This window comes from Phoca vitulina, unplaced genomic scaffold (genome assembly GCF_004348235.1).
Source record: "Phoca vitulina isolate PV1807 unplaced genomic scaffold, GSC_HSeal_1.0 scaffold30, whole genome shotgun sequence".
NCBI lineage: Eukaryota > Metazoa > Chordata > Mammalia > Carnivora > Phocidae > Phoca > Phoca vitulina.
Genome location: NW_022589733.1, coordinates 19,842,367 through 19,855,790, shown reverse-complemented (window position 1 = coordinate 19,855,790; position 13,424 = coordinate 19,842,367). Strand labels below are relative to the sequence as shown.

Genomic DNA, 13,424 nt, shown 5'->3' with positions numbered 1-13,424 from the left:
TTTCATTTTTTTCTTTTACGAAAAAATTATCTTTGAACCTAGAGGAATTTTATTTTTCCATAAACTTTTTTGTGACTAGAGAGCATGGTGAACGAAAGGGAAAACCGTTTCTACATTTACTAATGAAAATTTACAATTTTAAAAGAATACATTAATTCTAAAATGTGTAAGTGAAAGGAAGAATCACATCTATAGTGTTCTATGTCTAAGTCTAATAATTCTATTATTAGCAGTAGCCAATTACTAGACCAAATGCCAGTAATGATGGTGAATATAAGTTGTATATTATATGCTTTTAAGAACTGATGGAATCATTAAGGTTCACTATGAATATTCAAAGTAGTTGGGATAAGGAGAATAGCAGATAATGCCTACATAGATATCCCAGAATTTCTAAGTATTATTAATTTGATGAGAAAGATGAAAATGGACTTTTAAATGCTACCACATACAGACACTTGTGTAGATTTTATATACTCCTTGCTTAAACTATATTTTAAAATTAAGAACTATTATAGTTCTAGTTTTGTGAACCAGAAATTAATTACCATATCATTTTAGTGCTTAAAATACCATAAAAAAAAAAGGATAACACTTTATATGGAACTAACTAAACTTTTTATGGAAAGCTTTGAAATTGGAAATATTCTTTAAAGTCCTCAAAAGAAACAAATACCTTTCACTAATTTAAAATATGTGACAGCAATGGCATTTAACTGAGCTTCCAAGATAAAAATGTGATCCCTAGTATTTAAATATGCACATATATTTTATAACTTTTCAACATCAGGGCAAAATCAGTTGAGCTTCCTAACAAAGTCATTAAAAGCCATAAAATTTTGCAAGTGTGCTTAAGTGAACCAATAGTGGAACGGAGAAGGAGTAAACCATTGACTGTTCAGAAAATAATCTTAAAAAACAATCCAGATATTTGGAAACATTTCTGGTCTAAAATACTTATTGTTCAAACTTAGTTATCCTTTTTAAGTATTTCATTTTCTTTCTGGTAACAATGACTTCAAATCTAAACATCTTGCCTGATAAAAGTCACCAGATACAAGGACATAATTTTAGATCAAAGAAGAAAGATATTGAGAGAAAAAAATTGTAAGGCCAACATTCATGTTGCTAAGGGATTGAAAAATCTAGAACACACAAAGTGGCTGCAAACCTGCTTTGTCAACACCTTACATGCCAACCTTCGTTTTCTACTTTTCTTCTTCTTCTTCTTATAGTATTAATGTAAAGTTTAAAACTTTACAAAAAGTTTTTAGTTTCAATCAGTATCAATCCACTATTTAGAAACAAAAAAAGAAAGGAAGGAAGGAAGAAAGAAAGAAAGAAAAAAAGACTTATGAAGAAGTCTGAAAACGAGACCGACCTATACCCTGGGTGAGATTGGATGGGTTAAGTGTCTCTGGCACTATTTGTCTTCACTATTGACAGACACTGTCACACAACCCACCACACGATGCCTGTCTCTGAATGGCGAAGCTAGAATGCAAGTTAAGTGTATTAATAGAAAAAACAACTAGCATCCCAGCATATAAAATAAGCAATCCAGATTACTTTACCAAAAACAAAAACAAAAAACAAAATTGTAGGGTTGATCATTTAATTTACATGTTTAACAATTTCAATTTCCATTTGTACTTTTCCCACCCAACATAAGCTTACATGCCACAATAAGCAATGTTTTAAAACAAACTTTAAAAAAATTAAATTATCAACATCCAAATAAATGCATGTGGAAAAATTTCTTATCCAAAATTTTTGTTAACTCATATTCACCAATGTGTTCTGTATACTAATGCAATCTAATCCATAAGCCAGAATGCCCTCTCTCAGGTGTTTTTAGGTTGTGCCTTTACCCAAATTCCTTTAAAGAGTAGAAGAGAATACGCTCTGATCAAAACACTCAAGCAGAAAGAAATATCTGTATTTTATTTTATTTTTTTCAAGATTTTATTTATTGGAGAGAGAGAGGGAGAGAGAGCGATCGATGTGCAAGGAGCATGAGCAGGGTGGAGGGGCAGAGGAAGAAGCTGACTCTGCTGAGCAGGGAGGCCTACTCAGGGCTCAATCCCAGGACCCTGGGATCATGACCTGAGCCCAAGGGAACTGCTTAACTGACTGAGCCACCCAGGCGCCCCAGAAATTTCTGTATTTTAGCAGCAAAAGAATCTTTTCATTTCTCAGGCCAACTTCCACATATGTCCTCATACCCCTCAAAAAAAGTTAACAATTTTCACTTTTAAATTAGATATGCTATTGTACATAAAACGGTTGATCCTAGAGGCTCTATTTTAAAAAATAATTATTAGCACTATTGCTGAAGCTGAAAGACTTGTTACTGATTTATTGGAAACCATCTTTTTCTTCCCCAGTCCATCAAATTGCCAATCAGGGTTCTAATACTACACAATAATTATTCTCCCATTTTTAATCTAAATTCTCCTAAAATAATTATTTTTACCTTGTCAGAGTACGGGGAGGGGAAGAGGGAAAAGGAGAGAGAGAATCTTAAGCAGGCTCCATACCCAGCACAGAGCCTGATGCAGGGCTCAATCTCACTACCCTGAGATCATGACCTGAGCTGAAATCAAGAGTCAGATGCTTAACCGAATGAGCCACCCAGGTGCCCCTATTCACAGGATGTTTATTAAAGAATGTTAACCGAAAAATAAAATGCTCACAAAATTTGTAAGTGTCCTGACATTTATAGCAATGCTTTAAACATATCTTTTGTCTTATTCAATCCTAAGTATCTAAGCACAGTGTAAAATATGTACTAGGTATATATTATGCAATTTGGTTTTTAAATCCTTTCCTGTTGGAAAAGAAAGATGCTTTCTAACATCCAGTGATTTAAGTACTACTGGATAGCATCACTGGTCAATACTGGGTGAAGGGACTAAAGCCCAGAAAGAATCCTTTACCTCAAAGCAATTAAAGATAAAAGGGGATAATTACACTAGCCGATAACTATATTTATTACATTGTCAAAGACCCCAAGAAGTACAGGCTGAAGAAAAAAAAAAGACAACTATTCAACTATTTTACTACTTGAAAGAGAACATTACGTTAATACAAAAACAGAGATTATCACTATATTAACTTAGATAAGGGATTTAGAGAAAAACAGTTCTGAACAATGCTATATGAAGGTCACCTCAATGCTTTATCATGCAATACATTTTAATATATTTAGATTAAATAATAAAGGTACTCCTGTCAACTCTAGTCCAATGTCTTCACATTTTTTTAGAGGAGACCAAAAAGGGGAAAGAAAATACTATTTGTATCATTAAAATCTTGTAATTTAATTACTTGGGTTTTACACCTGGGTCTGGATTAGAGTGGATATTAGATCCAACTGCAGACAAAACAAAGTGTCTAAGCAAAAAACAGAAGGGAGGTCATATATTGCTCTACTAGGAGTTTTGATACCTGATCGTGCAAATGTATCACTTCATTAAAAAAAAAAAAGTGGGAAGAGAATTCTAGGAACTAGAACTCTTTAATAGTCACCTTTTAGAATCATCCCTTTGGGAAATGTCTATTCTCCCCATGACTCATCATCTTCTATCAATGTCTCTTTTATATACAAGGGCTCCTATTAAGAGAGTGTCAACATGAAAGAATAAGTCAGAATGTAAATACAATGGCCCATGTGCAGCTCTATCTTGGGTGACAGGCAAAATTTCAAAGGTAAAAAACAGACTGGGTGGGAATGGAAAGAAAGAAGCAAAATAAGGTTAAAAAGTTTATTTTTATAAAAATAAGACCGACTTTTTAAAACCTTACAAATGAAAGGAGTAACTCATGTGGGAGGAAAGTGAATGTTTACTGAATGATCACTAATTGTCAGGTAATGTTAAGTATTTTACATATCTATCTTTATAATAACCTTAAGAAAAAGTTGGTGTTAGTGTCTAGTTACAGGGGTAATATTATACATTTATTTAACCTCCACAAAATTCTGTCTATATGATAGAAATGATAGGACAGCAATCAGATTCAAGTTAGATCCTTATGATACCAAAACCCATACTAATTTTATATTTCATATGTGGGAAAAATAAATAAATAGAAATAAAACTATAATACGTGTGTGTGTGTGTGTGTGTGTATTATATCTAGATTATGCCCGTACAGGCCTGGCACTTTGAGGTGCTTTCTCAGTTATTTTCTATTTAATTTCATTGACAATAACACCTTTTCATGAAGGAAGGACACACGGGAAATGAATTTTCCTCAGTGGGCTAAATAAATATTACTGATGGACATCTACTTGCATTTATTGATGAAAAGGTAATGTACCCTCACTTATGCCAAAAATAAATTCATCATGTATCTAATATATCTCAGGCCTTTATTACTTTTTAAGAGCACAGTTCATTGAACATTTTGACTTATTTTAATCATCTGCCACATGGTATTTTTAAAATTATGAAATATTTAAAACGAAAACCCATGTTTCCTCTGCTCATATTTTAACAAATGCTAACATTTTACTACATATGATTTTATTTTTTTTTAAGATTTTATTTATTTGAGAGAGTAAGAAAGCACAAGTAGGGGGGAGCAGCAGAGGGAGAGGGAGAAGCAGGCTCCCTGCTGAGCAGGGGCTCAATCCCAGGACTCTGGGATCAGGACCTGAGTTGAGGACAGAAGCTTAACCTTAACCAACTGAGCCACCCAGGCTCTCTAAGCTCTGACTTATTTCTGAATTAATCATTATGTCCCAAATTTGCTTATGCTTTTCATTTTAATAATGCAGATGTTAACATAAATCTATACATACATACATACATATTTCTATATGTATAAATGTATACCCATTTAGATTTACAATATAATTTCAGTAAAAAGACAGAATTAGGAGTAGAGTTTTTAAACCTATTTGCAACATTTTTGTAACTAGAATCTGACTTCCTTCTGGAAGGGGTCCAGTTTTCTAGCAAATGTAGAAATGGCCATAGGAATAAACACGATCAACTCACGTTGTAGCTCACAACATCAACACATAGATTACAGAGGTGAATCACCTTTCCTGCTAATGAGCTTTGGGTTTAATTTTAGGAATACTATACTACATAAATGGCCAAAATTCTGAAGTATGTTTACCTCATTAACTTAGGACAGCAATCAAAGGCAAATGTGCTCCTCAAAATTTATTCAACTCAAAAAAATACAAATTACATATCCGTAAATACTTTCTAACACTAGTAAATAAATTATAATAAATTCAAAGGACTATGCAATTCTGTTGCTGTGAATCACTGTTATTAAAACTTAATGTTCTCCTAGAAATCATATTCCAATTTCATAGACCCTGAAACTTGCAAAATTAAAGGGGTATATGGCTTTTCCAAGTCAATATCCTACACACTGCTTAGTCCAGGAACTACTGTTATCTAAGTGAAGTAATAGCACACAATTTCCTGAAGTACAATGGCAAGAAGAAAAGAACTTAGACCCCAGCAGGAAAGAAGAGAGGTATCTTGTGCCTGAAAGAATTGAGATATGATGATATGCAAATTGTCTAGCACAATTTCTATTACACAGTAGGAACTCAAAAATGTAACTTACATTTTCTTCAACTCATTTTTTGTACTGCTCTGTTGTTATGGATGGTTTAGAAATTCCTATAATTTTATTAGATGATTAAGATGTCTAAAACAAATTAAAGCATAGCTGTTCTTTGGTAACAGGACATTAATTTAGCTCTCTAGCGTCCTCTCCTCCAATATAAATAGCACTCAATTAAGTTCTTTCAGTACAGAAAATACCTGTTAGGTACTTGCGATTTATTAACTGCTGTGGCATAAAATTCAAAGCACTATTGAATAAGTCTCTCTCTTCCAACAGAAAAGTTTATTATATGGATCACTTCATGTAAAGTTATTAACTAAAATTACAGCCTTTAAAAACCTCCAGTGATCTAACTAGTGGAGATATTCAACATGTATTTCTATTATACATGCTTAATCTGTGTGTACACCTATACATGTTAAAAAGTGCTACAAAGTATCAGTATCCTGAGACTGTATTACTTCTTAAAAAAGTATTAATATATAATTACTGAAAGTAAAACAGCAATTTTATGAAAACAACTAACAAAAGAATCACTAACTAGTTATTAAGATTCTCTGGCTGAATTATAAAACTTATCGTTTGTTTAGTTCACTGTTTATCTCAAGAATTAGAATAAAAATTTTAAAGAAACTTGAAACAGTTACCTTAGCAAAGTCATATTTTGATACAAACTAATAAACATAATGCCATATCCCAAAATGAAGACAGAGTCTAGGATAGAGTAAGAAAATAAACTGATTTCTTAAAATGAAGATTAAAGTTTATTGTTCACTTCTGTGAAAGACTTCCTATTTTAATTAAATGAAGCAAATCTAAGCATTAAAAACTATAAACATATAAGTAGATTTTAAAAAATACTTGATTGGTATAGGAGTTATCTATCAATAAATCTGTTATTTAAGAAAAATGTCTGCCATATCTCTTTGCAAAAACTCCCCAAACTCTGGTGTAACTGTGTTAGTTCTTCTAAATAATACTTGGATTTTAGCTCTTTATAACCTATACTATAGGATTCCCCCCCTAAAAAAAAACAAACCAAAAGAATCCTTTTACAGTATGCATTTCTTGAGCAACTCCTTATTTTGCCAAAAATGCCATTAATTCATTTGGATAACTTTGTGTTAGGAAAATGGCCCCTGTCTTAACTACTGAGAACCTACAATACTGTTCAGAAAGTCTGTATTTCTGAAACTTATTCATTCACATATTGAACCTCAAACTCTTAAATACCTTTCTAGTGGGACAAAAGCAAAGGGCTTCAAAAAATGAGAAGGAGTACAAAGTTCATACTGGTGATTCTCAACTATATCTCCCAGCTTTTGACACTTGGCCCACGGAGTGGGGAGGAGTTCTGTAGAAGTAAGCCCTCTTTCTCCCAGCCCCAAACCTGGAACTTACCCGATAAAAAGATGTTATATAAAAGTGTGAATAGTACAGAGGCAGAAAAAGGCTTGAGAGATATTCTTTTATCCAATATTCTGGATTGTGGATTAGCAGCATCATGTTTATTCATTCCCTCAGTAATATGTAAAGGGAAAAAAATCTAGATTGGCGAATCTGAGAAACACATTTTAAATAATTAAGTAATAAAGAATGTACATGAACACCTATATGCCCAGCCTCTAAATTTTAAAATTTAAATTGATTTAGAACTTGTGAAACACAAACCTTTATAGCAGAACTAGAAGTCTGTTCCCACCAGGCCCTCATACCTGATAGCAGCCAATCCGGCTCCTTCAAAACTCTGAAGAATTAACTACATCAAGAGTCATCATTTTTATGCATTTCATATTTAAACAGCAAATGTATAGATTAAAAATAAAATTCACATAAGTCTAAATTAATGTGCCTTTCCCCAGACATCAAGTCTTTTGGCCAGGAAACACTGAGTAACTGGTAATTTACTCCAAATCCTTCTCTTCGACAGTTATGTCACTAAAGATACTCATATGTCAAATAAAAAAGCAACTCTATATTGATACCTACTGATTTCCCTACAGTAATTATTCTGTAATTTAAACTCTCTTACCTATAATGTTACAAGACAAAGACTATTCTACTAATAAGACAGAGTCCTAGAATAAGATTATATTGGTTACTAAAAGTAAATTTATGTAAAAAAAATTACAAATGACTTGGTTTTAGATCATAGAAACTTTCTACATGTGAATAAGAAAGCTGTTAATATTACCTCCTTACTCTCTTCACCTTCTTTGGAATGTCAATAACTTCTCGATCTAATAAGAATTTATTACTTCAGAATACTTCCTTTGGTTAATTCTCTTATTTTCATGATTTTCAACTCATGTCTTTCAATCTAATTTATCTGGAGAGGATTTTCTCAAATACAGAGAGGGAAGGAGGGAGGATCAACATTCTATTAGTGACTCAAATTCAAGAACTTTCAATATCTATATATAAAAAAACTTGAAATTGAGTTTGGTATTACTTAAGAGGAAGTGTTCTTTTCCAAACCTCGCTGACATTTTTTCAGCTTTTAAAAGGAACTGGATCTACTGTCAACAGATGTTAAAAAGCACAGAAGAAACAGACTTTTAGTTCTATATAGATTCAACAAGTCTATAAAAAATAATCTCAAAAGATACAAAAGAAATCAGTTAGTCAATTTCTACTTGTGGATTTAAAGTGAAATATTTCATTAAAAATATTTTTTTTCATATTTTATCATCTGATACAATTTTTAAGCAATATTAAAAAATTTTAATTCCAGAAAAAATATTCAGGGACATTTTAGAACCCAGTGGATATAAAGTAAAACCAGGTCATCTTACCAATTTGATTACTAAAAAGATCACAGTTAAATCCACAGAATCTGTTAGAAAATGTCTGGCAACACATGAACAGTGAGCAGGGCTGATAAGTTTCTTTGTTATGTTTAAAGTTTTCCTGCCCTCAATGAGGAAGGCTGCACACTGCAGTATACAGCTCAGGGAAAAGATTCGTACACAAGATTAATGGTACATTGGTTAATGCATACAAGAAAAATATATGAAGTTCCATTACAGTACCAAATCCTTATTTAAACCACAACCTTCCACTTCACTGTTCTTTTTGAAATGAAATGAATTTACTGAACACAATGCTGTGATGGATTTAAGTACCATTTAAAAGATGAGAGGTATCATTGGATAAGAAACCTCTACTTAGAAGGATAAAACTTCAGAGTGTGTGTGTGTGTGTGTGTGTGTATACATGTATATATCTTTTTACCTTTTTTTAAACCGAACACACTTAGCAGTGTATAAAACCCAACTAAAAAAAGAAATACAGTTGGGCAATCTAATATTATTGAAAGCACTCATTAATTTATCAATAATCAAGACTTTTTTCTATTAGCTTATCCATCAATCTTTTATTCTGGTTCATTAAAAAATGGAACCAATTTTATATAAAGTGTATGATTTGAGAGCGGAATAAAAATAAATTTGATAAATTTCAAACATTACTCTCCATACTTTTTCATTGATATTACGAAATGCTTTCACATAAATATTACATTCAAATCTTCCATTACTTTCAACTAAATTTAAAAGAAGTCTAAAGTCACGTTTTTAAATGTAGGGAAAAGGTTGTAATAAACATGCTACAAACAGAAAAGAGAATTGAGTGCTTGAGTTCTTTTTCAGATTATACAAAATATTTTTCTTTCAGCAAATTTTAAAAAAGAATTGTTAAATAGAGACTCGAATGTAATTTTCTATCCATAGCTTGGTATGTAACTTTTTTATGTGCAGTCAACAAAAGAGCTTCAAGCTTGTTTTCACATCTGAAGATAAGCTCCTAGAAAAGAAATGGCACTAACAGATGTGCCAATGTGAAATTTTAAGAAATAAGAATTATATCAAGAAATGTATACTGAAATATTTTAAGGTTAAAAGTATTTATTTTTAAACCTCTTAAAACAAACCCTCAAATCACACTCTTTTTTGATATGAACTTTGCCAGCACTGTTCATGTTGGCCAGATAATACACTAGTTTTCTTTAATAAAATAAAATGAAATGCATACCAGCAGCAACTACAGCTGGAGGAGGCGAGCCTGCCTCACCACCACTTGTCTGACTCATTGATGCTACAGATGTTTCTCTAGATGGAGGTAACTGTAACTCCTTTGGGAGAAGATCATAGACAGATTCTGCAGGAGGAAGGAGAAAAAAATTTTAAGAGAGTGGAAGTCAATAGCCTAATACATGAACATGTATTAATACATGAAATTAATATGTCTTTTCACTCAGGAGGAGAACTACATTATTCACACACACAAAAAACCCTCCATATAATTACTGTTGTAAAGAATTATTAGCAAATATTTTTCTTTTATTATGCAATTTTACTAAAGAATGAATTTCTATTAGTTCTGTCCCCTGTTTTCTTCTTGGCTTTTTCCTTTATATTTAAGATGGTCTCTAAAGTTATTAAATTTTAGAACTGGATAAACTCAGACAAAATACAAGAAACATCAAATAACCCAAAATGGCCCAATATCTTCCTTTGTAATAATAAGAGTGTAACTTACCATACTCTTATCAGCTTTAAAATGGCTTCTCCAATGAGACCATTAGTCTAGCCTTGCTCTTCTACCCAGCACCTTATAGCAAATATTTTAATTCTCTATCATAATGCATTTTTCCCTCCCAAAAAAAGCTAAACAAGGAATGTCATAGCTCAAGGAAATATTGTACTTTTTATTCTGAGCTATCTCCAAACTCTAGAAAGGCACAAGTTTGGATACTCTTTTTTTTAAAAAAAGATTTTATTTATTTATTTGACAGAGAGAGAGACAGCAAGAGAGGGAACACAAGCAGGGGGAGTGGGAGAGGGAGAAGCAGGCTTCCCGCTGAGCAGGGAGCCCGATGTGGGGCTTGATCCCAGGACCCTGGGTTGGTGACCTGAGCTGAAGGCAGACGCTTAATGACTGAGCCACCCAGGCATCCCTATCTTTTTTTTATGTTCATATATCTTTTTAATGTACTTTATAATCACTGTCCATAAATTTACATTTATATCTACTATTTTAAAAAATTTTTTATATTTATTATTGTATGGCTTTGGGCACAAATAATTCTCAAAATATCTGGGAAAGGTAGTAGAATCAATATTAGAAGGAACTTCAAACAACCATTTAGAATCATATGCCCATTTTCAAAAAGAACTGAGACACAGGGTTTAAGGGACTTGCCCAGTATTCCAAGAAACCCAACATTCCAACAAATAAAAAAGAGTATTAATCATTTGCATGAGGGATTAAAAAACAAAGGTAGCACTCTAAGACATTTTATCCTTGATAACAAACAATACCTTTAGTAACTGATCACTGAATACATAAATACTTTGAACCTTCCAATTAATCTTTGAATTATGTACACCAACTTTGACATGGATAGGGATAAGGAAGAATGTCCTGAAGGAAAGCTAAAACCAGAAGTTTTACTATTAAATGATCTTCACTCACAGCACAGAATCAACTGAAAATTGTCTTTTGAAAAACTCTAACACTTAGAGAACCTAATTAAAACAGAAATGCCAGTATCATCGAATATTGATTTTAAAACAATGTTTCTCAATACATGCTGAAAACATGACTTCTTTATACATAAGAGAAGCATACTCAAGTCTTCTTTTTTTGTCCAAACAAACCAAAAGGAAATATGAAAATAAAAATAGCATAGATGAAAACAGAAAGGATCTATCAAAATATATCCATCAAGAAAAAAAAAAGTCCTAGTAATAGTCCATCACTAACAGCACTTCACTAATTGGAACTATTTCTCCACTTCTTTAATTATTAAAATAAATAAATCAAAACAAATCAAACCTGTGTGGGCTGAACTGAAACACTCTACCTTTCCCAAAGAAGTGTATAAAATTGAATCTATATTAGAGGTATAAAAGCAATGTTAATAAAAATACAGTGGAAAGTAAAAAAAAAAAAAGTAACTAAATATAGAACTTATTATATCTTAGTCCTCCGCCCAGCCTACTCCCCAAAACAAACAAAGTAACATGCAAGGTGAAGTAGAAGGTGTAGGAAGCATGGACTCATTCCTTCATCAAAGGTATTTTCTGATTAACTGACTGAAATGTTTGGAAATTAAAGAAGTCAGAAGTTTTATCATATCTACCCAAGGGAAGAAGCAGTTAATACAGTCATTACCATCACAGGTTCTGATTTTAGACATAACTGGGTTGGCTCTGCTACTTCAAACAATCTCTCTAAGACTTAAATCCTCATTTAAAAATTTTCTTTTATCCCATTATCTTTTTTTTTTTTAAGATTTATTTATTTATTTGACAGAGAGAGACAGCGACAGCAAGAGAGGGAACACAAGCAGGGGGAGTGGGAGAGGGAGAAGCAGGCTTCCCACAGAGCAGGGAGCCTGATGTGGGGCTCGATCCCAGGACCCTGGGATCATGACCTGAGCCGAAGGCAGACGCTTAACGACTGTGCCACCCAGGTGTCCCCTCTTTTACCCCATTATCTTGAAGAAACTCTCCCCAAGCTATAATTGTACAATCCAACCACATATACTGGCCTTACTCTTAAATCTGCTTCCCATAAGACATAAAAACATTAAAGGAATATAAATTATGCTGTTAATACTATTGCCATTTACTCCTAAATTCAATCCAAATTACAGTTTTACAGTATCCACTACCCAATGAAAGAGCTCCTGACTAAGACCATAGGTACTTTAAAATCCACGAAATTGAAAAATAGTCCTAAGTTGGTACTAACCACCTCATGTTAAGACATCATATCTATTTTTCTTGTGTTATTTTTTAAACTAGTTAGATAAGGAAGGAATGAAATTCTAGGTTTATAAACACAGAATATGAAGAAAGAGACCAGGAAATCCATAATGGAAAGGCAGTTTCTTGGGGAAAGACTTTGTTAGAAAACAAAAGTAAAATCACTTCTAGATTTTTTTTAAAAGAAGAACGTGAGAGGGGCGCCGAGGTGGCTCAGTCGTTAAGCGTCTGCCTTCAGCTCAGGTCATGATCCCAGGGTTCTGGGATCAAGCCCCATATCGGGCTCCATGCTCCGCAGGAAGCCTGCTTCTCCCTCTCCCACTCCCACTGCTTGTGTTCCCTCTCTCACTGTGTCTGTCTCTGTCAAATAAATAAATAAAATCTTAAAAAAAAAAAAAAAAGAAGAACGTGAGAATGGACACAGTTTTCTTTTTGAGATGGTAAAAATGTTCTAAAATTGAATTATGGTAACGGTTACACAACTCTGTAAATAAACTAACCACTACTGAATTTGTATACTTTAAATGGGTGAATTTTATGATATGTAAATTATACATCAGCAAAGCTGTTTTCAAAGCAAGCAAGCAAGCGGAATAGAACAAGTACAAGTGAAATTGCACAGGAGCAAGGTACATCTCTCACTGTTCCTAATAAACCTCTGGATAAAAATATCTCTTCACATAGCTTGTATCTGTGAAAAGTGAAATTATGAAGGCCAAGCTGCACACTAATCTAATTTGCTTTTTAAGGCTCTTCTATTAGAGGATCAGGAAAATGCCAGAGGTATAGTTATCCTAAATTCGGAAAAATATCTGAGGAAAATCTTAAAAACTTCTCATAACCACGATGAAGAAATGTAGACTTAATAAAACAGATGACTCTAAGCAACAGCACCCAAAAATGTATGGGTTTAGAGATTAAATTTGCAAATGACATAGGCTTAAGAGGGATATATTGTGTGTCACGATTCATCACAGATCATGCAATGCTGGAATATCTGCCCAGAGGAATAAAGTGAAATTTAGTTAGGATTAATGTAACAGCTGGTAAAAA

At 32.9% G+C, this 13,424-nt stretch overlaps 1 protein-coding gene across 9 annotated transcripts in view; it reads right to left on the bottom strand.

Moving 5' to 3' along the window:
- NFAT5 (nuclear factor of activated T cells 5) overlaps positions 1-13,424 on the bottom strand; it is a 182,887-nt gene that overhangs the window by 57,238 nt on the left and 112,225 nt on the right. For 6 of the 9 annotated variants that reach the window (XM_032424469.1, XM_032424473.1, XM_032424472.1 and 3 more), the window contains one exon: positions 9,631-9,756. In XM_032424469.1, the coding sequence (XP_032280360.1) occupies positions 9,631-9,756 (126 nt within the window). Of the gene's footprint in view, positions 1-9,630; positions 9,757-13,424 lie in introns of those variants that run through there. The other 3 variants (XM_032424477.1, XM_032424479.1, XM_032424478.1) reach the window with 2 other exon arrangements.